This window comes from Idiotropiscis lumnitzeri, chromosome 20, assembly GCF_059441095.1.
Source record: "Idiotropiscis lumnitzeri isolate Australia: NSW breed Sydney's pygmy pipehorse chromosome 20, RoL_Ilum_1.0, whole genome shotgun sequence".
In the NCBI taxonomy this organism is placed as follows: Eukaryota; Metazoa; Chordata; class Actinopteri; order Syngnathiformes; family Syngnathidae; genus Idiotropiscis; species Idiotropiscis lumnitzeri.
The window spans coordinates 10,124,146-10,148,603 of record NC_142410.1 but is presented as its reverse complement, the minus strand read 5'-3'; the positions used below and the strand labels follow the sequence as shown (position 1 = coordinate 10,148,603).

Below are 24,458 nucleotides of genomic sequence, written 5' to 3'. Positions count from 1 at the left end.
TCTCGTCACAAAAATCGTACCTTTTTCACCAGATCCCACCATGCTCTTTTTTTTTTTGGTTGATCAAGACACCATCTCGCTTTTCTTTCCCGCTGTTCCTCGACTCGGCAGCCTGTAGGAAAAGAGCCCATCCACGCTTCAAACGACATTTGCGGGTTCAGAGGGAGGCGCCATAAAAGACGGGGGTCGGAAGAAATCCAAACGATTCAATGTCTCATTAATGGCGCGCCGGGGGAGACTTTGGCCACATGGTTCTGCTTTCGTTTCTCCGGCAAACACTCGACTGCCACCTCCAGTTACGGTAATTTGGAATTTTCCCAAACGACTTTTGGTCTTTGGTCTTCATTCAAAATTGATTTTTGTTGATTTGTCTTCATTGACCGTTCTTAGGACTGATACGCATCATATCGTTCCATTTTGGACCCACAAAAAACGACTTGAGGTGAGCAAAGCTCTTAATTAACACCGTTATCTTTGTCTTTATTTTGTCACAATTGTATGTCAAATATATATACGTCCATGTGACATATATTAGATGACATATACTGTATAATTTCATTTCTTTACAATAGCGAAACAACATAGAGACACACTATTTTGGTTTCTAGGTAGAAGCTCCCTTTAAATAGTGTTTTTTTTTTTTCCCCTCCCACTCACGGTTCGTTGTCATGTTATGAGTTTATTCACAATGTGTGCTTGTTTGCCGTCATGATCGGGCATATTATTCCATTTTCCGTCCGTCGCAGTTCAATCTGTCCGTCCGGTTTTTGGCCGCACAGATGGTCCCACCTGCCAAGCAGCAAAAGGCGTTGGGCCCGACTCGCTAGGAACTTTGCAAAGTGGATCCAATCAACTGGAATTTACGTTTCCTCTGCAGATAGCCGAGGGGCCGTTCGGGTTCTCGATGGCGGTATAACCTTGGCCTGTCGTCTTTAAACCTCGGATTCCAGGGTTTGTTTGCTCTCTGGCCCAATCCCAGCTAATTTGTCCGGCGCCGACCTCTGTAGCACCCCTGCGGTTGATGTGAGAACCCGAAGACTTTGTCGCAGGACTGGAAATGTTTTTCGGCTTTAATACCGGAACGAGTTCTACGGTCATTTCAACGGCGGAGGAAGAAGAGGGCGTCTGAGGGCAAACACTAATGGGCACGGCACTCTCGCCGGGGCGAGAGGAAGGGCTGGCGGCGGGGACGAGACACCCCCCCGGGTTCTGGTCAGTGGTATCCAAACGCCTTCCCTCAAGGTCGCACGCCTGCAGCGAAGGGATGATGGGAACAGAACGGGTGCGCAGCGAGGGCGGAGGGAAGCTGCTTCCCTTATCCAGGCGAGTGCAAGGCACCTCGGTCCATCCGGTGCCGACCTTTCCCCCGCTCGCATCACACCTTGAGGCGAGAGAGAGAATGAGACGGGAATTAGAGAGCACGTCACGACGACGGGGACCTTTACACCGTAGCAGATATTTCTCGTAAAAAGTGCCGGGGTGCGGTAATAAGGCCGCTTTCTCTGTAATTTCCTCTCGTGATGACTTTGTAATTATTCCTCCTTGATGCGACGTGAATCTTTAAACGAGGAATGAATTGCCCTGAACATCTTTGAAAAGTCTCTTCATGGAACAACTGTAGGGTGCTTGACCTTCGTGGGGTAAACATACAACATTGGGCTGACTTGACATTTTTTAAAGCAACAGCGCCATCTAGAGGACTCAAAAATATAACAACTGCTTCACGAAGCAAATTTGAAACTTCATTTTCCCCATCAATACTTTCAGCTGTGTCGCTCGGTGTGAGATAGGCTTGAAAAATTATTCTGGATGCCCTGTGGCACCACAGCGCCCCTCACAGGTCAGTCTGGGAAGTATGAATTCTGGAGAGTCGGGATTGTTGCTGGAGATTTGGTTAGTGATGGGTAAACGGAGATTCAAATCTGCTTCATGAACCAGTTCTGGGTTCACATTTGGATTTGTCCCCCCCCCCCCCCCCCCCACCCACCTGAGGAGACAGCCGCTGTTCTTGCCAGCCTTTCCGAGATTGTTTGTAGCATAACCAAGTTTCTACAATTGAATTACTTCCCCAGTCCCTCCTCGATATTAGAAGAGGAAATGCAAGCTGGAGGTAAATCCGGCAGATCAAAACACATCTAAAAATAAACCCCGTTGCAAAGTTGCCGTCAGTTCTGTCCTTATCTGCGGCGGGTAAATATGTTTTGATGCTGGATAATAAAAGTGACAACACTCAGCGGGGGGAATTTGTTGTCTGGAAATGGGAAAACGTGGAGGGGCACTTTCCCAAGTTTGGGCGCCGGCGCTCAATTCTGATTTTTACACCCCCCGTCTTTATCCTCCCCGTTTTGCCGCGCTATCGTCACCATCTCCCCTCATCCCGCCATCCACCTCCCACTACTCCTATTCAGAGATGAGACGGCATCGCCATGGCAACTGGGAAGAAAGGGAGGAGGTGGGTGAGGGGCTGCTCCAAAACTCAGCGTTGTTTCGCTGCTCAGTCCAGAAATAGGTCACTTTAACCTGCTCGAGGGCCGGCAATCGACGGGCGGAACCGCGTGGACGGCTAACGAGATCCAAATGGGTTCAACTTCGGAGTCTTGAGCGTCGATTGCCGGGAGCTCGTTCGGTTCTCCGTGAGCGGACATCGCCAGGGTCGTCTTTCGATTAAATATTTCGGGGGAGATCCGGCCGGTGAAATTTGAAGGCGCAAAGTGAGGCTCGATCTGCAGAACACGATGGCGAGTGTTCTGATGAGAGCACATTTCACACTAATTCTCTTTCAAATGGAGACAAAAGCCCTGACCTCAATTGGGGATACACTCATTCCGGGATGGAGAACTGCTCGGTTCCGTGAAGCTTTGTTTAAAAAAAAAAAAAAATTTTAGAAAATAGGTCACAAAGAGTTTGGGAGCAGGCGGCGTTATCGTTTCGAGTCGTTGCGATGTTCAATCAGTGCGGCTTGCTAAGAGGAGCATCGCGAGGGACACGGCCGCTCGCTTTCATGACGGACGCTTTTTGATAAAGTTACGCACCAAATTAGGCCGTTTCCGATCGACGTGCCGAAAATCGCTTTCTTGGTCGGGTGACTGGAGTGAAAATAATCTTGCAGGTGTCGGTGTGGAGGAAAAAGCTTGTGGATGTTCAAACATGATTCAATGAATAGTCCACAGGTATGGATGCCCGGCAAAAGTCGACCGTGCTGCCCTCCTCGACCCAGAAATCATCTGGAATAAAGTCCCGGTCACCCCAATGAGGAAAACGCGACCGGTTTTAAACTGGTTTTGACCAGGAATCTTTCTGCCTATCCTTGGTGGAGGTCTTCACACGACTCAGTGCCAAGACTGAAGAATCATGTAGGGCAGGGGTCCTCAACCCTGTTCCTCGAAGGACGGTGTCTGTTTTCTTGTCTCTGATTGAAATAATCCGGACTGTTATCCACGATGGCCGAGTGGTCTAAGGCGCCGCGTTCCGGACCCAGTCTCCCCAGGAGGCCTAGGTTCGAATCTCGTGGCTGCCAGGATGGCCGAGTGGTCTAAGGCGCCGCGTTCAGGACCCAGTCTCCCCAGGAGGCCTGGGTTTGAATCTCGAATTTCCCCATTGTGGGACTAATAAAGGCATTATTATTATTATTATTATTATTATCTTAATGCAGCACTTGCTAATTATCTGACCTTTTGAATCAGGTGTTGCAGCAGGGAGAAATGGAAAACGGGGCAGGACAACGTCCCATCGAGGAACAGGATTGAGGACCTCCGATGTGGGTCACAGCTGGCTCGGGTTCAATGATCAGGATCATTACCCAGCTTCTGCAGACCTTGCTAATCTGATTTTTTGAATCGGGTGTTGCAGCAGCGAGAGATGAAAAACGGACAGGACAACGGCCCATTGAGGAACAGGATTGAAGACCTCTGATACAGGTTACAGCTAGCTTGGGTTAAGATTGTAACATCTTGGTTGACACACCCTAAACCGGCGGCAATCGGTCCAATCATAGTTACATAATGCCAATTGCCAAACTGGCCTGGAGAACCTGTACCATAGCCGATCAAATCCAGATTAGGACATTTAGATTAGCTCTTATTTGCATCGAGATCCGGATTCACACCAAATGTTACATTCCTTCATCTTTGAATAGATTCTGAGTGAGGACTTCACTGCGCGAGAGTCTCCAGTGGAAGACCAAAGAAAGCGATTTCAGCCTCCCCCTCTCCTGCACTTCTTCTAATTGCTGAACTTGAACTCGCGATAACTGTCAAGAAGTAGGACAAGTCGCTGTCCTCACTTGACATCTGCGCCACCATGAAAAGCTTCCAAAATGAATCTCCACCATGTCACATGTCCAATATGCGCCTCCGCTGGCATCTTTTGTTCATTTCTCGACGTCCACAATGAGGTCACGAGAACCCGACTGGATCGCTTGGATCTGCGAGGCAATTACGTGAGGCTAATGAGATTGCAAGTGTTGAACCAAACCAAATCTTCTCATCTCCCGGGGAAATTAGAAAATGATTTAATTGCCCGGACCTCACAGATTTTGTTTTTTCGGAGTGTCGTTTACATGTCGAGGACTTCAGACAACCTCAAGTTAATATCCTTCAAGCCTTCTAGAATTTTGAAAAAAAAAAATTGGAGAAATGTGGAACAGATTGGATTGCACCCTAAATGTTTGTACGACTCGTTATTTTCATGACCAGAAGCGTCGACATGCAGTAATGACAGACTTGATTCAAAGCGAAAGCCTTCTGGGCATGTCGGAATGCTCTATTATCTGTTCACGAGCATCTGGACTGGTGCCCGTCTGCCCCGGATCGGATGGCGACACATCGCAGATGAACCGCGACAAACAGGAGGCGGAGTGCGTGTGCGATGCGTGGATGCCGAGTTCCCATTCAGGCCAGCAATTTGGGACGTGACCCAACGTTTGCGAGCGGCGCTGATCTCTCTCTCTCTCTCTCTCTCTCTCTCTCTCTCTCTCTCTCTCTCTCTCTCTCTCTCTCTCTCTCTCTCTCTCTCTCTCTCTCTCTCTCTCTCTCTCTCTCTCTCTCTCTCTCTCCCTCCCTCCCTCCCTCCCTCCCATGCTGGTGGCCCTGCGTGCAGAAGTTATGGAGAAAATTGCAACAAATGAATATCAGCTTCAGATATCTGCACATCTCCAAAATTACTTCTTCTTCTCCTTCACCTATTTTTTTTTTAAATTGTTTTATTTATTATTTTTTTAAATTATTATTTTTTTTTATTTGATATTTTTTTACATTTAAGGTTTCCGCCTGACAATGACGATACGCAAACTTTTTCTGATATTTTCACCAGCCGCACGGCCTACTGCTCAAGAAGGTAAAAAGGTAAAAAGATAAAAAAAAAAAATGCAAGTTTACCCCCTAAAGGACTCGACGTCAGTTGGCTCCTCCTCCTGCAGGTGCTTGTAGACGTGAGCGGACGCTCGCGACGCATCCATCAGATTGGACGGCAGCTTCAACTTTCCTCTGGAAACGGGCGGCGTCCTGAAATGATTGGCCTCCTTGCGTCTCAGCGCCGGACTGAGCGAGAGGGAATTGCTCCTGGAAATGGAATAAAAAAAATAAAATAAAAAAAAAGCGTGGATGAATATCAGGGATTTAACGTAATAAGGCACACGGCCGCACGGATTCACTAATCCCTTGTAAAATCTTTATCTCTTCCTTGTTTGGACTGACCTTTCGGCTAAGCGCCCAAATGGAGGCGGCCGGAATTTATAATGTTTGTCAAAAAAAAAAAAAACATGGCAGGGATGTGATAATCACGTGAAACAGATGTCATTCATCACTTACACCTTTGATTTGCATAATCATGCGATCGTGTGCGAGCGCTCGGACGAGGAACGCAAGAAGGATGAGGAGAGGCTTTCGCGGGTGGTCATAAATCAACATGGCGGGCACGCCGCCGATGGCGCCGCAGGAAAAGTCAAAGACGAAGGTCATGAGGAGAAAGGGGAGGAAAAAAAAAAATCTAACGTGGAATTACAATGATGGTGAAGCTTTCTTGTCAACAGAAAGGAAAAAAAAAAACGATTCATCGTTTAAAATAAAAAAATTCTGTGCTCCATCCACTTATAATTCGATTTTTAATAAAAATAATAAAAAATCAAATAAAAAACAACCAATTAAAGACAGAAGGTGTAAGTGACAGATCGTTGACAGTTGAGGATTCAGAAGTGATGCTTCTTTTCCGATTTAAATGGATTTTGCAACCCCCCCAAAAAAATAACTTCAAACCGATAACATTTCGTTGTAAGTGGCTAACGTTGTCGTATTCCCAGCCGCCTCTTTTGATACGGCGACTTTATTCGAAAAGCAGCACAACGACAAATATTTTTTTCCCGCCGAATACTTTGACTTGATCACCGCATTAAGCAGACGCCATTGTGATTTACCGAAAACAAGCCGCTGTTAATGCCTCATGGGACTCAAATGGCAGGTAAAACATTTTCCCGGCTTGCTTCATCAAGAGCTGCTTTGGTCTTTCTCCCCCTGTGAGCTCTTTTTTTCTTTTCTTTTTTTTTTTGGTGTTGAACCGCATGGAACACATTCTTCGAGTGGAGGTGGAAAAACAAAACAACAAACTCGTCGTTCTCTCAGCTGGATATCTGCCGGAGAGGACGTTGAAGTCGAAGCAAAAGTTTGCGAGCACATTTCCCGCAGTTTTGGAGGGGAGGGGGATAAAAAATGTAAAAATCGACAGCCATACTTGATTGCGCAATGTGTTAAATGTTTCATTTTTTTATTGCCGTACTTCCCCAAAAATAAGCATCCTGACGTGACCTGCGTGCCAGAAGAATTAATCCTGCGTTATTTATTTGATGCATTTTATCGAACAAACCGGAGCCAAGTGCGACGTTCCCGATAAATACATTTGTACTCACCCCGAGACTAAATCCCACTTCATCGATTAGCCCTCACGCGTTCTTCATAATTCAATTATGACATTCAAACGTTGAGGCGGCGCGGAATCGACTGGCGAGCGCCGCCATGATTACGCATCGATTCCGAAAGCGTCAAACTTTGTGGGCGAAGCGACTCGGGAGCGCGCGAGAACTCTTTTTTTTTTTTTTTTTTTCCCTCCTATTGGCAACGCATCAACACTTTTGGAAAACGATCGACCGAGGCGCTCATTGATCTGGACGTTTTCTCTGCCGGGATCTGTGTTACAAGCCCGAGGAACAAAATGAGACGAGCCCCAATTGTTGCTCTCGTCCTCTCGCTCCCAGAAAGAAGAGTCGGTTTGTGTCTTGCTTTTTTATTCTCTCCGTTTCATACACAAGAGGAATTCTGCTCGAAAATTAATGTCTCTCTCCACAAATAGCGCCTTGGGGGCATTTTTTTTTTTTTTTAGACGGCGGATTGGGGAGGCGACAATCGGTTGAAGGACTTTATTTGAAATCATATTCCAACATTGTCTCGGTTATATTCCAATTCAGGACTATGACGGGTAAATATAGAGCAGAGGTATTCAATTAAAAGTCACAGAGGTCCACGACGAAAATTTCTTCCAATTAAAAGGTCCGTACCAAAGTCCAACTTCCCGAAATGTCTAGCCTATATGATCACATTTTTATATCGTTTCAATATTTCGTCATTTTCAACAGAGCGCACTTATATACGAAATATTTAGCAATGTTCCCATTAAACACCTTTGCCAGTCAAACAAAACGAAGGCGTTTATTTCACATTCAAGAAAATGTGGCTCCAGGAATTTAAGGGTGCCACTTCCAGAAAAAAACGGTAAAATATCTCCGGCAGAAATATATCAAGCGCTAAGCATTGAGTTCACATCTTTTACCTTTTTTTTTTTTTAAATCAAAGAGTAATCTGCCTAAAAAAAAAAACGGAAATCCTAATTATCCAAGTAAACCAGGTCAACATGTTCAGACCACAATCAATAAAAATGGCTGACCTCATGAAAAACTCATTCAAAATGAGCTTTGACACCTTCTTTGGCACGACACCGGCATGTCCTTGCTTTATCACGCCCAAAGCTGCACTCATCACGCCGACTTTAAATAAACGCGCGGCGCTTTATGCACCGTCTTGTCTTATTTGCATCCCATTACTTGGCAGATTTACGGGCGTCTTTCAGCCGCTGCCCATAATTAGGACAAGAGCGATACATCAAGTGGAAAGCAGACATTTACCGTCACTCATTTCTGGTGATTTGCCAGCAGCGAGTGCGAGGCGAGTTTGCAGTGAGCTGCTGCTTGCGTGGCGGCGGCCTGACATGAATGTCATTAAGCGTCGGAGTGAGTCGGCAGACGTCTCACGAACAGAATTTTTCTTTTTTTTTTGTTTTTCTTGACTTCTCGTCACACTCCTCCCCTTTTGCCCCGCTCACTATGTTTACAAAGCAGAACCACCTCCGAGATCCTTCGTAGCCGAGGCGATGCATTTTGTTGAATATGTTGTCAAGTGAAGCAAAGCAGAACAAAAGGATGACGATGTTTAACTCGACGGGGTTTTCTTCTTCTTCCCGCCACGGGGCTGTTTACTCTTTTCCATATGTTGTTTGCTCACGATTTGAAAATAGTTTAGTTTTTTTTATAATTGTGCCACAAGTTTTTTTTGTGTCATTACAATGACCAATCATTCAACGCAGAGGATAAAGAATACATGCCAGTGAGTGTTATGTTATCTGTGTTACTCCACCGTTTGTGTTCAATATCGGTCGCCTAAAGGGTTATATGCGGCTACACTGATGCTATTCAGTAGCCCATCTATGGCATTTTGCATTTTATGACAGCATTCCGATTTTTTATTTTTTTTATTGCAAACAGGCCAAAAATTATTTGACCATCATCTTGGTTCCAAACAACAATGTTGAAGTAATCTAACAGAACAAAAAAGGAGTTTGCTGCCATCTTGTGGCATCTATAGGCAATTACAAACAGTCAATGATGCTGATTGATTTTCTAATTGTCTTGGGAAAATTACAGCTTTATTCTTTTATGATGTTGTTCTTTAAAAAAATGTTCTCCTAATAATGTAATAAAATATTTTTTATGAAAAATAATTAATTGCACTTATTCTCTTCAGGTAATTGAAATTTTTTTTATAGGCGAGAATTGCAAGTGAGGTTACTTGAAAAGATTTCCGAAAAAAAGTAAATAATTTAATATCCTGAGTCGAGCAATTTCTGTGCGACAAAAAAAAAGTTTTTTTTTTTTTTTCAGTATATTATAAAACAAAAAAAATTGCTGAACGCTGATCCATTTCACATGTAAATATTCGCCGGCACTTGAGCGCCAACCGGCCTACGGCACATCCTTCACAATCGTCTGCATCATCTGTTTAGCGTCGAAAGGTCACCGTCAGATTGCACGTTGATTGCTTTCCCGCGCGTGAGCGATGTGCGGCCGTTTTCACCTGAAGCGTTTCCCTTTGGGCTCTCCGGCGAGAACGTGCGGCGATGGCGTCGACGCTGCCGGCGGCGCGTCGCCTGCGCCGCGGTGGGTGCCGCAAGCCTGCAAAGGAGACACAAAGTGATTGTGGCAAATTCATGTGGATTGTGACACGCCGGCGTTGACGTGAAGCAACACCGTCTAATACGACCTTCAAAGAGAACAGCTGCTAAATCATTGCGACGATCCACGCCGCCTTTCGGCAAGGACAATGGCGTCCTTGTCATCCTGTGCAATCTGTAAAAATTCGCGGACCAGTCGAGACACCTCCTTTATTGGACAGTGAACTCCTGATTTTTTTCTTTTTTTTTTTTTGCAGCTAGCTAGTCTAGCTGTCATGTTTCGTCATGTTGTGAAATGTGAATTGCATTGAGTAAATCTTTGCACTTCCTGTACAGTAGGTGGCGCTTTCCACCAAAGAGACGTAATCAACCAAGAGGAGAATGAAGAAGAAGAAAAAGATAAGTGGGGAGTAGTAAAAATGACTCCACTCATGAACATGCTGTGACCCCAAACGTCGTGTTATGAAACATTGTGGGCGCTTATGAGCACAAACGCCTGAAATGAGAATTTGAGGTGTGACTCAACGTGATGACTTTTGGCTTTATTCCAGTGGACTAATCATCATTTTGGACATGGAGAGCACATATTAGTGCAATCTAATGGCATACTTGGAAAGCGTTCATGCATCAAGGGCTTTCATTTGATTCAATGCCGTGGCGGCAATGGGATTTTTTTTTTTGGCCTTATTACAGTGAACTGCTTCGGAAATATATAAAAAAAAAATAATTAAGTAAGGACATTGGGTCATATCTTTAATTTTGTGGTATGGCTATGTGGTTTTATTTGCAAACTGGGTTTAGGCCAAACTACGTTTTGGTACCTATTAATTAATTATTATTTTTTTTTGCCAATCGTAATCATGAACTAAGAATGTTTGTATAGCCCACAGCTAAAATCTGATCTCATTAAGTTTATTGCAAATTGACCTAGAGTGAACTTTGATGAAGGTGGCTTTTTTTTATGTTCATCAATTTAGAAGATGATCAAAAAAATGTGTTTAAAAACAACAAAGCGCACTAAAGAAAAGCTCCCAAAACCAATCATTAATTTTTTTTTCTAATATCCAATATAGTATATTAAAAAATTTTTTTAAAAAAATCACGAAAGTAGATTTCACGCAGTGGCCAGGAATTCAATTACACTTGTGAACTCTAGAGGGAGCCCTAGAGCAGCATAAATCCAATTATTCCTCAATGCTGATTTCATACAGCTCATCTTGGGTCCATTTTTAGCAGCGGTCCAAATAAAAAACATGCTGCAAGTGATGTAAGACGACGCAGTGAAAGAGCTCGGGGGTAAATACATAATGGGTCTTGAGAGTGGAGTATCAGCGCACTCCATAAGGTTTATGTCTCCTGTCAGGGTGAGGAAGCGCGCTGTGGCTCGCTGGCGTATTCCCCCGTGCTCAGGCGCTGTCTTTAATTACACTTTACATTTTAAAACTCAGATTAGAAGAGGAGTGGGGGGGCACTTTTGTGCATGAAGCAGCACACTGGCCCTCACAGACAAACAATTAATCCCACACAAGATTACGTTAATGGCTCCACACGTTCCGCTCGGCGTTCGTCTTTTGCCCCGGTCTTATCAAAATGAACAACATTATCTGGCGGCAATCCCCGGGAAGCACCCGCAAGGAGCGCCTCGGTGAAAATCAAGAGATGATTCAGTTATTCTGCCAACAGGACTTCCTGCTTTGGACATTGATTTCGAGGGATCGTTTCATGTTAAAGTGTTAGGAGCAGGGGCGTGGCTAGCCTTTTAAAAAAAAAAACTTTTTTTTTTTTTAAATTAATTAATTTATTTTTTTTAGTGGGTTGGCCGGAGTGACAAAACATCACACTGAAGGGTGATCAATTAGCCCCAAATTTTCCCCCAGATGTGGGGTGGCCAGAGTGTGACCAGCGGGGGCGGGGCACCATATAGCTCCGCCCCTGGTTGGGAGTATCAAATTTAAAATCAACATTGCAATGTGGTCAAATGCGATTTTCTAATCACGATTTTTTTTTGGGGGGGGTAAAAAAAGGCTTAGTATCTTTGTTTCATTAAAAAATAAATCTAATAAATTTGTTAGTTTATTGTAATAAATTTTAAAGTATTGCTTGTGTTAAAGTATATGAGGAAATGACTTTTTAAAAAAATTGTATATTAAATGGCAAGATTACATTAAAAAAAAAATAAAAAATAAAAAAAATAATAATAAATCTTTCCAAATTGTTCAGCCCTAGTAGGTCCCTTCAAGAATTTGCGTCAGGGGAGCCATCCATCCGTCCGTTTTGGAGCGCTTATCCTGTTCAGGGTCACGGGCGAACTGGAGCCGATCCCAGCTGAATGTGGGAGAAAGGCAGTCGCCACGCTGGATTGCTCACCAGTCAATCGCATCGGACACGGACGCAGTATAGAAGCACTACACTAGAGGTGACTCGGCGAAAAAAAAAAAAAAAAATCGGCAAACCGTGACTTCGTTCTGTTTGTAATTGGACGAGAAATGACGTCCAAATGTCGGGGTTGAGATGGAAGCGCGTTGAATTAACTGGAGTCATTTTTTTAAATTTCAGTTTCACGGAATAATTATTTTTCTGTTTCTTGGAATTAATTTCTGTTACAAAAAAAAAAATCTGAAAAAAATATTTTGAAAAAAAAAATAAAAATATTCCAGCAATTAAAATGAATGCAATCTGCTTCGCTTGAGCTCTCTTGTTTTTCTTTGACCTTTTGTGCGCCAAATTCAACATAAAAAAGTAGACGATGAAAATATCCTAGAAAAAAATTTCAAAAGCTATTTTAATTAAAAACATCTTCACAGGTCAAGCTCCATTCGAACATCAGAACCCCCCAATTCGATAACAGCTCCACAATTTCTGCTTCCACTAAACAGGACATTTTTTCCTTATTTATTTATTTATTTTTATTTATTTATTTTTGTATTTCTTTGCAAGATATTTTGCACACTAGTGACTTATAATGTCTGTACAGTTCAGAATTTAATTTATTTTGTGCAGAATTTTTAATTAATTAATAAATTTCTTTTCTTAAACCCTAATTGCATTCCTACGGCACACGTCCGCCAGAGACAAAAGGCAAGACGTTGCAAGGTGTAACCACTTTGCCAACTTGCCGCCGCCTGTTTGTTTGCGGCCGCGTTTTTTTTTTTTTTTACGACTCTTTTTAAAAGCCTTTACAATACAAGACAACGTGGAGACAACGGGGAGGACACGGGAGCCTCGTAAAAAGCTATCGAAAAACCTCGGCATTCAGCCTCGCATTAATCCCGCCCTTCTTTATGGGCCCTTTTAGGATCCTTAAATAAACAGCAGCAGGATAATTAAGAACTGCGCACAGCTACACACTTTTTTTTTGGTATCTGCGCGTTGTTGCATAATTAGGCACCTGCATGTACATTTGCAGAAAATGCCGAACTGTTGCCGGCGTGATCCGTCAAGCTGCCGTTTCATTCATTATGAAGATACCTCCAGAAGCAAAACTGTGTTTAAAACGATGCCCTGACGGTGTTAGAAACAAATTGAATCAAGTTGAAGGGTTCTAGAGTACAGCCCTGAGGAACACCATCCAGTATTTAACATGAACCAGTTCGAGCTGCCTTTTGGCCAACCGTAAGCTTTTTTCTTTTTCTAGTACATGACCGAATGAGAAACCCAACACAGGAACCCGATTCCCAACAATGTAACGTAACCCATAATCTAGCGGTTCCAGAACGCAGCCCTGCGGAACACCATGTGCTTTTCGCCATAAAAAGCCTCCCCAGGTTCTTTCCGACCTCTGTTTCTTTTTCCAGTACATTAGTCGCCGGCGCGTTAACTTTATGCTGATGCGAGTTTAATTTCCCCCCTGACCTCATTTGACACCTGTCTGCGGCACATAATTCTGACATCAGCTTTGCAATCTCGTTCCAACCGTGATGCTAATTCACTCTCATCTCCGTCCATTCGCCGTGGCAACAAAGGCAATTTCAGGTGTGAAAATTCCCCTTTCCATTTTGACTTCTCATCCTACAAAGGGTACATTAAACAAATTATTTCATATATGACCCCCCCCCCCCATCCACCACCTCCCCCCTCGGACTCTGCAGCTCATTCCCGCCTCCCAGGTGCTTCGGGCGCGCTGATCTTTCTCTTCCCGACTTAAGCTTCCCTCAGACAGCTTTTTTTTAACGTTTGTGGCATCTTCTCGGCATCCTACGAGGGCTTTCTGAATTTCAAAGCCCCCCACCCCCCGCTCCGATGAAAAAAGACCGGCTGGGCTTTAAAGTATTGGGATTGGTTTTAGGGTGTCAAACCTTGTGGACAGTCGCTCGCAAAGTGTTTTCAGAAGGAGAAATTGTACCCTGCTGAGATGGATATTTGACGCTTCTCAGCTTGTCAACACTTGAGTCGCCATTTTCGATGACACAGTCGTAAAAAAAAAAAAGGCTTTTTAAGAGTCTGCAAAGTAAGTTTCCATGGGCGGGGCTCGCTTGTTTCAGACGTAGATGCATTATTGAAGAGCCTCCGTAAGAGCTGTATTCGGAAAGGTACTTCCGTAAAAGAGATGCAACAAACTTACAGCGAAATTTATACCAGCTTGTTTATTGCTTGTTAAAAAAAAAGCTGAAAAATGTTTTAGGCAGCGTTTTCAAATACAAGCGACGGTTGAGTCCCGAATATAATTTGCTCGTTGAAGTTACGTGAGGATGATAAAAAAAAGCGCATGTAAGCGCATCTGCAATAAAAGCCACGGTCGCGACACTGCCGAGGTGATTGTCACCTGCATGCACATTTATTGCCAAATATTCGCTCAAAATTAATAATTTGCTTGTCATGCTCCATCATTTTTTATGCTAAAAAAAAAAAAGCATCTTTGGTACTCAAGAATTCTCTTCAAAATGTCCCTATGTCATGTTTTTTTTATCTTTTTTTTTTTATCCCGGGATGAATAATTAAATCACATAATTTAATCTCCTTTCATCCCCAAGAGTCCCTTTTTTGTTCTTGTCCTGATGCACCTCACGGTTTTCAGCATTTACAAGCAATGGATTCATTATTCAAAGCTCGTGAATAATGCATAATTACGAGCTAAATGTCATTTTTTACAGCAAGTTAATCCCGACCAAGCAATACGTTTGAACAAGAACTGACCCATGAGTGATGAGAATACAGTACGACAACACTGGGACTTTCAACTTTTCACAATTTTTAAGCTAATGGCTAACACCACAGTTTGCGCAACGATGTGTGTTGGAAGAGCCAGAGAACTGATCAACTCATTCACTACCAGTCGAGTAAAAAAATAAAAAATAAATTGATTTTTGACGTCTTTAGCCGTCAATGGCAGTAAATGAGATAAAAAGGCCATCTTGCTTAATTCACGTCGTTTATTTAGCCCAGGGGTGGGCAAACTTTTTGATTGGCAGGCCACAACGGAGTATTTTAGTAACCTCATCTCATCGGAGGAAAAAAAATACTTTAAATAAATAAAATCAAATAAATAATTTAATTTTAAATGAAAGTGAGCAAAAGGATTACAACAATATATATGTTTATGAAAAAGCACAGTTTTTAGAAAATAAAACACGAACAAGGTTCATTCATTTCGTTTTTTTCTCAAATTGAGCGGGCCATATTAAAACGTTGAACGGGCCGCACGTGGCCCCCGGGCCGTAGTTTGCCCACACATGATTTCGAAGATTTGGTATCTCCATGTTGGATAGACGCTGGTAAACGCTTTCATTTTCAGAAAAAGACAAAGACAAGATCGAAATACTTGCCTTGTGGAGGCTGTACTGCGTTCTCGAGGCAGATTTGGACATCAGAGCCGAGGCGTTGATACCACAGTCCCTCAAGCTACGACTCTCTGAGAAATGAGCCTGGAGTTTTTGCCGGTGTCTCCTGCGGATGAAAATGAATGTTAGAATTCCACAACCTCAACACAGATAAAATAAGCCGTCAGTAAAGCTACATTAGCTTTTAGCGCTAGCGGCTAACTAGCTAGTTGTCACATTTTAACGTCAATCAGCATGTTATTTATTCATGATAATGTAACTCAAACAAAATTAAAACAACACTTGTCACTTATTTATGACCGTATTTCCCTCCTACTGTGATGCGAACGCAATCTTTTAGTCACGCTTAATGTGAGGCCATTCCTTCCCTTTGGATTCAACTTTGATCAAATGAAATATTAACTGATTCCTAAAACTTTGGGATTAAATGTTAATTTGCCATTAATAGTTCATATTAAAAAAAAAAAAAAACACACACACAGGGCTGCGAAACTCTCCGCAGTACTGCATACTAATTACATCCTGACTAAAGGCCATGAAAACAAGACTGCCGTGACTCGCAGAGGAAAAAAGTTTTACAGTATGTAAAAATAATCACGTAGGATTTAAACCTCCCGTAAAAGCAGATTTAACACAACTCCCTTCGCTTAAAAAAAAAAAAAAAAAAATATCACCATGAATCACTCGCATAAACCGCACGGTAACCATATTTATTTTGTGTTCTTTCTGACAAGCCTGTTCCTTAAACGGCGCCATGCTAGCAGAGGAGTAGCAAGTGTTAGCGACCAGCTAGTAGCGGCTAGCTAGTAAATATAAAGAGGTGTTTGTGATTTAGGTAGATACATTTATTTTTAAAAAATTTTCTGGATGATAAGCTGCTTCTTTTTTCCTTGATTTCCTATCTCGCTCGCTCGGTGCCCGCGGCTCGCCCGAACAGGTGCGCTCGCTTACTTGTTGCGCCGGTAGAGAGCCATACACGCCACTCCGAGAAGACACATCCCCGAGGCGATGCTGAAGATGGACAACACTTGCCTCTGGTAGGTGTCACCGCTCTCTGCGCAGGGTGGGGGGGGGATACAGGCCATTAAAGATCCACAATTGACACGTGCAAATTTGTTTCTTCTTGCTGGGGGGGGGGGGCAACCACGGTAGCTCCAAACTCCGATCCACTCACTGGCTGTCAAGTCAGAGGTTTTGTTTTTTTTTTTTCTTTTCCTATTTTGGCGCTTCCGTCTTTCTCACCGTGACATGCGCCCATTAATGGCCGACAATGAGGCGCTCTAAAGAGGCGAGTAGGTTGGTAGTCAATCTGCCAATCAAACCTGAAAATATTCAGTTTTTTTTCCATTCACAAGGCAAATTCACCAAAAATCTAATTGTTGGTCAAATATTTTCTTATGCTATGCTCTAGACCTAAAAGCTAAATCTAAAATTTGACAGGAGCAGATGGATGGAGTGAAAAAAAAAATACATTTAATTTCAAATGAATGTGAACAAAAGCATTCCAACAATAAATATGTCGTTGAAAATAAATAGAAAATAAAACATTAACAAGGTTTATTCATTTCATTTTTTTCCCCCCCAAGTTTCGTCGGGCCGGATTAAAACATTTAACGGGCCTCATGTGGCCCCCGGGCCGTAGTTTGCCCACACCTGCTCTAAATAAATATTTTGTCAAACTTGTTCTTTTCCGGACTTTTCTCGAGGTCAAAAACGCATCACGCTGTCATTTTACTAAAAAAATAAATAATATTTGTTTATTTTTTTTTAAATTCCAGCTGGGATCTTGGTGGCCCGGCTGCAATAAAACTTTCCGAAGACATCCCGGTGACCTTCGCCGGCTCGTCTGCGGCTTTTGCGGCTGTCAACCGTCCCGGGAGGTCTTTCCTCATGTGTGCTTGTCCGCTCACGTTTTTATCAAGCTCTCCCAATCGTTGTTGGGCGTGCACGCGGCGGCCGCTTGAGGGCTTCCCGTGGTCACAATGTTGCGAGCGCAGCAGTCGTCGACTTGCACTTTAGTCTGAAGACGCGTCCGCCGTTGCGCTCTCGCGAAGTGTCAAGAAGTGTCAGCGCCGTCAGCCGGATGACCTCTCAAGCACTCCCGGAATCACGCGCCGCGCCTCCAGATGACAGAGGTGCACTCTTTGGCAGGCTCAAATACAATCACAAAGCCCCCGGAGAATCTCCGGGAGGAAATGGCAAAATGTCGCTTCTTCCATGTTAGGCCAAGTCGACGAGAGAAAGCAGACAGACTCGCTGGTGCTCGTGCCACCATCGACCCGAAGTCAGTCCAATCAGTCCTGGATCTGGTTTTTCAATTTCCTCCGATTCAACATTCCCAATTAATCCAGCGGGCAGATTGTAATCACCGAGTTGAGGAAGGTTTTCACATGTGCCTCCCGCCCTCCTTGTGTGAAGTCAAGCTAATGGGAAACTTCCCAGCGAGCGCCATCGCTTGTTTGGTATGCTCGACGGCGAGTCTTCCGGGCGAGGAAAATGAAAAACAGTCGGAATGCGAGCACATGTGTGGATGTATTCCTTCTGGACAGAGAGCAGCGTGATATTATTACGGGGAAAAGAGGTGAATTATTGTTTTGAGAAAGATTTGTTATCCACGCGGCAGGCGGGAATGTCGGACGATTCCCATGGTGCGTTCAAGTGCATTAGGCATTCCAAACACTTATTGAGCCCACATGTTTAAAAAAAAAAACAAAAAAAAACAAGCAACCTGCTGTCTTTTTGAGCCCCATTACATCGCGCCCGCGTTCACACAACATACACGTAATTCACAGTCGCTGTGTTGCCATGGCAACTGGTCCGCATTCATTTTTTTTCCCAAGGTGAAGTTTTTTTTTTCTTTTATGAGTGTATTGACAAACAGAAACAGCAAGGTGCCTTACCCATAAACTCGATACCAAGTTCGTCCGCTGTTGGATCGCAGGCCAGATGGCAGCATCGGGAAAAGCGTGAGGAAAAAAAAAAAAGAAGAGTCAAACACTTTCAACATGACTCAAAATTCACCTTTAGGCAGACCGAGATTGTCACGCAGTTGCTTTGAATAAAAACAACCGAGACGAGGAGGCTGCGAGGATTAAAGTCCTGAAAATAAAAGTTGCAAAAATGACACATCGTAAAGCTTTATGTCACGACTGCCGCTGCTTTGCCTAGACCTCTTTTTCTTTCTTTCTTTTTTTTTTTTTTTTTTTTTGATATTGATTTGAGCCGGAGGCATTGCGGTAATTGTTCTCCCTCTATCTCCCAGCTTCACTTCTCGATACTTGCTCGCTGGTAGCTTCAAGACACGTGCTATCTCACGCACACACGCGCACCCCCCCCCCCGCACACCCGCACACTTAAACACACACACACGCGCGCGCGTCTCTCACACTTTGACATACGCCCTCAAACAGCTAAGTCGAATCCCAGCGCTGCGGGGACTGATAAAAAAGCAGCACTCGTGTTCCTTCCTCGTTCCGACAGTGCCCCCCCCCCTTTTTTTTTCTCATGTCACTGAAATGTAATCGCGTTTAAATTAAAATGAAAGCCCTCAGCAGTAATTGCTTTTCTGACAGAGGTGGGCCCACTCTTAAATAAAATGTGGCTGGGTGAAGCTGCCGACAGATTATTTGGCGCTTTTCGGAAAAAAAAAGAAAAATAAATAAAAAGATGGATTTTGATTGGGGGAGTTTTACAGTAATTAGCCTCTTCGAGATCTTTTTTTCGTTTTTCTGTCGCTATGTGCTGGGGTGTTTCCCCCCCCCCACCTTACTACAATAAAATGTAATTGAACATCCACTCCAGTAGGGGGCAGTGGCGCTCCCCTTGCTCATTGTGCGCAGCGAGTATTACATCAACGGTGTGAGTTTGTTTTGCAACGGAAATATAGTTGCGGCGGAGAGTGGGTGGTGGGGGGGGGGCGGGGCGTAACAGAAAATAATTGAGAAGCACCGTGGTAACGTAACAAAACACCGTAAAATTTAAATGAAAATAACGAACCTCACCTAATGTAAGTAACAGCGTAACAAAAAAAACCCCAAAAAAACTGTTGTTGCAAAACATGACGTTATTGACTATGGCGATTAGAAAAATGAATTGCCATGAATAAGTCGCATCTATTTCCCCCCCCCCCTCCCCTCCGGCCGGCTGCGCTCGGTAAACATCCAATCACGCAAGTAATTCAAAGCCATTAAAAGGCATCCTGAAAAGCACTCGCCAACACAAAGTGTTTGTTTTGGTGGCTTGATTGTGTCGTCGCCGCAAATGAAGCGCCCCCGGGGGCAGCTTGAAAGCAGGCAAGAGTGGCCTTTGCCCGCCGTCTTTCGGGTCGTATTTTGAAAGCGCGTCGCGCTCATCATTCTAATTTTTTTTATTTATTTTTTTTTGTTGTTGTTGTTGAACACTCTGAACAGCAAGTCCACTTGCAGATTTATCTCAGGCGCCCTCAAGGATTAATAAACAAACGTCAGCCTTTATTTCATGCTCCATCGGATTCATCGTCGGGTTCGGCGTCGTGAAGGATTAAAACCGATCAATTACAGAAGGGTGAACGTTCCGATTTTCGCCACGGGGAGAATTTAGGTCTAACTGCCACTTGGTCACGGGATGCATTTTCGTTCTGACGCTGGAAACGGAGCACGATTCTCATCGTCCATTCAAGCTCGCGGCTACCGTCGACTTTTTCGCACCAAACCGTCTCCGAATCCCTTGAACGTGGCTTCCTCTCGCTTTGTCTCAAGGCATTCACCAATCATAATCTGGCGCCCAATCCCTCGCACTGGCACGGCAAAGCACCCCGGGGAGTCATTTACGCGCGAGGCGGTAGAATACCTGTGTCAGATGCTCTGGGTCTGATTATGAGCCTGAAAAGTGGCTGCGGGAAGGAGACAATGACGGGATGAATCCCATCCGTAATCCCATCCTTGTGTGCCAACGCAACGGCGTGCAATATTCTCTGTTGCCACGGCAGCACGTATTTATATTTTCACATCTGGAAGAACAAGACTTGGCTCGCCTCCCGTTTCACCGTCTGTAGACTACGGAGGGGGATTTAAATTATGATTGAAAGGTCTGTTCAATAAAATTCAAGAAAAGTTAAATTCCCCGAATAACACTACATGGTGTTAAATGACCATTAACTGTACATTTCACGATTTTATATTTGGACAATTATTGGTTCAACTATTTTCAGAATTTTTCCGCAATGACAATTAAAGCTTTGTCTTAAATTACTTGCTAACCGATTATCGGCCGGGCCGATTATCTGCAGGGATATTTGGCAATTTGCCGATTCTCGGCAAAGGCATTTTATTTTATTTTGTGCTGGTGGCCCTGCGTGCAGAAGCAGATTGGCTCGCCCACAGCAGCATCTGATTGGTTCCTTGTGCAGTAGGTAGCAGCCAATCAGCAGTCAGCTGCCTGTTTGCTTTTTTACCTCGAAAGGAAAGGAAAGGAAAAGCGACAGACTTTGCCGAAATTTGAATAAATGTCTCCTACAACTCACAACTAACAGAAATTTTTTTGCCGTCGTAAACTTTTAAGATCTTTGTTTTCTGGGAGCTGCGTGCACTTTTTGTTAGACTTTTAAAACTAACTTCTATTTTCTAAGACCTACAAAATCTTTAACGTCTTGTAAATCACGATTTTTTTTGTTGTTTTAATAAACGTGCTTAAAGGCATTTAAACTAAGGCAACTTTTGGAATTTTTAACGTTTCAAAATATTCACACCATTTGACCCCTTTTTTTCAACAAACAAATATCGGCTTTAAATATTGGTTATCGGAATCCATGACGACCAATAATCGGTATCAGCCCAGAAAAAAAAAAATCGCTCTATCGCAATATCGCTATCTACATCATCCGCTGCTTGTTTCTACCTCACGTCAATTTCTTCCCCAGACTGAAAGAAGAATTGCCGGACAATAAAATATGGATTCATTGAGCATCCGTACTCCGAGGTTCAACAGTCCGAATCTCGTTTCTTTTATCGGCAGCGAGCGCAGTATGTGACTCATCGAGCCTTTACCAGCTTTTGACACCAACCCGCATACATCCCGGTCACCGCTGCGCAACAATCTGCGAGACTCTCTCACCAACTCCGCTTCGTTTTTTTCACTCACTCGTGGCGAGTCAATAGCGAGACAAAGGAGGAGCGCTGATGGATGAAGTGTGATTTTATTGGATCGATTTGGCGGGGCGAGAACTTTTTTTTTTCTTTGCATTCGGGCCTGCCGAGCAACGACGGAGGCAAATCGGCGCCGATGTGCGTGTGACAACCAACACGCTCGCTTAAGGCCGACACAATGAATTCCACGGGTGCTTGTCCCACTTGTAGCTGCTATTAGTGTGTGTGTGTGTGTGTGTGTTTGTTCAGGCATGACTTGGCTTTTGAAAGCAGGATAATCCTCGGAACCATGGGTAATCTGGGTAAATTTAGATGACTCTGTATCAACAGAGATATAAAATAGGCTGTCTTTTAAATCTTCCTGGGCACACTTGATCCGTCCCGGTGGTAAAAGAATGGGCCGATTCAAACATGTTATTTGCTTAAACTGGTGCATGCGTGCAATTTTTCATTTGAGGATTCAAAGTAGGGCAGAGTTGCGAGGTTTGAAATTGCAGATATAGAATTGCAAAGCGGAGCACCTCCAACATTGTTCATTTGTTTCTTTTCTTTTTTTGTGTGCTGTAGTTTTTCAGATATTTCAGATTTTGAACAAAAGTGTTAAAATGATGAATTTTGACTTTGGTGTTTTGTTTTTGCTACAAGTGGAAAAATCGGAAAAATGATCACAGAGATTAATTATTATTTTATGATTTAGACAGGGGAAGCTCTTTAATCTCGTTGAGTCTAATGGGGATGCTTCATGTGAAAAATTACGCAATCAGAGAAAATAAATAAATTAGGCAACAAAAGCAGTTAGCAAGCTAGGTCCACTTTTATGAGAGAATAAACAATGAGCATTTTCGATAATCCCCAAATGAATTATCAACCAATTGACCCCACCAAAAATATTTCAAATTACAATTCATTTTTATTATTTATATTTAATTTATAATTTTTTTTCATTATTTTTTTTTAAATATTTTTGATTATATGATATGAATATTATATTTATATTATATTATGATTAATATTATTATTATTTTATTATAATTCATTTTTGGACTCAGCAGCCCAAAAGTACCTAGAAAACATTACAATATATATTTTTTAAATTTTTATTTATTTATTCATTTTAATTTTTTTTATGACATTAAACTGTGGACAGCAAAATCGGCCCCCAAAAAATAAATTTTTAGGTTGGAACGGCTAAAAAAAATCAAATAAATAAATAAATAAATAACAACTAAGCTTATTATGAAGACATTATTAAGAGATTATTATTATTTTTTTAATTAACTAATGCATGTCATTAAAGTTCATTTATTTGCTTTTTGTGCCGAGAACATTCGTATAGATATATTAATATATAAAAATAATCAGCCACATTCTGGAGCCGGAGCGGGAAAAAAAAATGAAAAAAAAGAAATAAAGAAATAAGAGGTCCCCTAGTGAAAAGTCTGCGCCATGAGGGAGGTATAAAGCATACACTGCTTTGTGACACTGACTTGTGACCCCATTAACTGGCTCTCACAGGGCCTGCTGGTATCAAACACACGAGGAATTAAGCTCTTGGTGCAGACTCACATAAAAACAGTGCAAATTCATACCACAGCCGGCTCGCGGGAGAGGCCTTGTACCTCCGACTCCTGCTTTTTATACATTTTTAAGCATAGCGACAGCGTCACTGTTGCATGAAAAGCAGCAAGCTGAAGGACGAGCGCGAAGGGCGTCGAAAGCGAGGTTAAGGAGCGGCCCGAAAAAAAAAAAAGACGCAGGAGGTTTTTCCATGCGGGCGTTCATTTGAATCTGATGGCGTCAGGCAATAAAGACAAGCGCTCTCGTGATGCACATTTTGACGAGAGGTGGTGCGTCGGCGAACGCTGATCTGGGGAAGGGACGCCGGCCAATTGATGTGTGTGTAAAAAGGACAGCTGGAACGGCTAAATATGGACGCTGGAGCCACCTCGGAGCAATTGGAAATGACCTTCATTGAAGTGTTTAAAGTCGTCGGGGTCAAATCTTGAAGCAGGTGGCGCTAGAGAAGAAGGTTTATTTTCGCGGAGCATCGCAACTGGCTTTGCTTTGTTTGCAGTTCCCCTTTGAACATAAATCAAAAAATATATATTAAAAAAAAAAAAAAGAAAATATATATATATATATATATAAAATATGAAAATTCTGAATTATACACAACAGTTTTTAATTTTATTTTGACGCTTTCATAGTCATTTTTGGCGCAGGTTTTTTTTATTTTATTTTATTTTTTTCAGAAAATTGGTTTTAGTTATAGTTTAAGAATTAGCTTTAGTTTTATTAAAATTTTAGTGTCCATTTATTGTTTTAACATGTTTTAGTTTCTCATCGATGGACAGACTTTTTATTTCCCTTTGCAGAAAAAGCAATCGCAGACTTCTAAGTATCTAAATGCGTAAACCCGCAATGATTTTTGTATAAATGCACTTCAGTGAAGACTTTGTGAATAAATGTTGGCTTGACAAGTTTACATCTGATGCCATTGGTTTCTCTTTCTGTATTTGCAATTTTTAAATTATTTTTTTTTTTGGTGAACTTGTTTCTGTTTTGGTTGATGGGTTTAATAGCTCGGGCATCCATCTGTATGCCCATCTGTTAGGATTACGCAAAAACTGGATGGCTGATCCACTTTACGGAGAAAAAAAAAAAAAAACTTGCCAACTCAATTTTCATTCCAATATAACAATAATAATAATAATATTGAAAATTAAATTTTTTTTCATACTTCCAACATTCCCAAAAAAAAAAGTTAAAAAAGAGGAATTTTAAGATTTTCTTTTTTTTTTTTTTTTGCATTTTGTCATTTGAATTTTTTCCGACCGGGACACAAATTAAAAAGAGGGCCTACTTGGGTCAGACAAGATGGCATCCGTCTTGGGTACGAACTGGTCGCAGCGTAGACCGTGGTAGCCTTCCTTACACCTGTTGGACACAAAATATTAAAAAAAAATATTAAAAATTATGATTACAAACAAACATATCATTGGATTTGTTCTTCATCTTTGACTTTTTTTTTTCCCTGTCTGAAACTGTCAGGAAGTTGTGATGGGAGCAC

At 42.6% G+C, this 24,458-nt stretch overlaps 1 protein-coding gene across 1 annotated transcript in view; it reads right to left on the bottom strand.

The window, feature by feature from the left end:
* Positions 1-463: 463 nt before the first annotated feature.
* Positions 464-24,458, bottom strand: part of nrg3b (neuregulin 3b) — a 132,452-nt gene continuing 108,457 nt past the window's right edge. The window contains exons 3-9 of the mRNA XM_088283739.1: positions 24,252-24,325; positions 18,167-18,193; positions 16,218-16,320; positions 15,252-15,372; positions 9,393-9,490; positions 5,376-5,558; positions 464-1,381 (exon numbers count right to left, since the gene is read on the bottom strand). Coding sequence (XP_088139865.1) covers positions 850-1,381; positions 5,376-5,558; positions 9,393-9,490; positions 15,252-15,372; positions 16,218-16,320; positions 18,167-18,193; positions 24,252-24,325 — 1,138 coding nt within the window. The 3' untranslated portion in view covers positions 464-849. The remainder of the gene's footprint in view (positions 1,382-5,375; positions 5,559-9,392; positions 9,491-15,251; positions 15,373-16,217; positions 16,321-18,166; positions 18,194-24,251; positions 24,326-24,458) is intronic.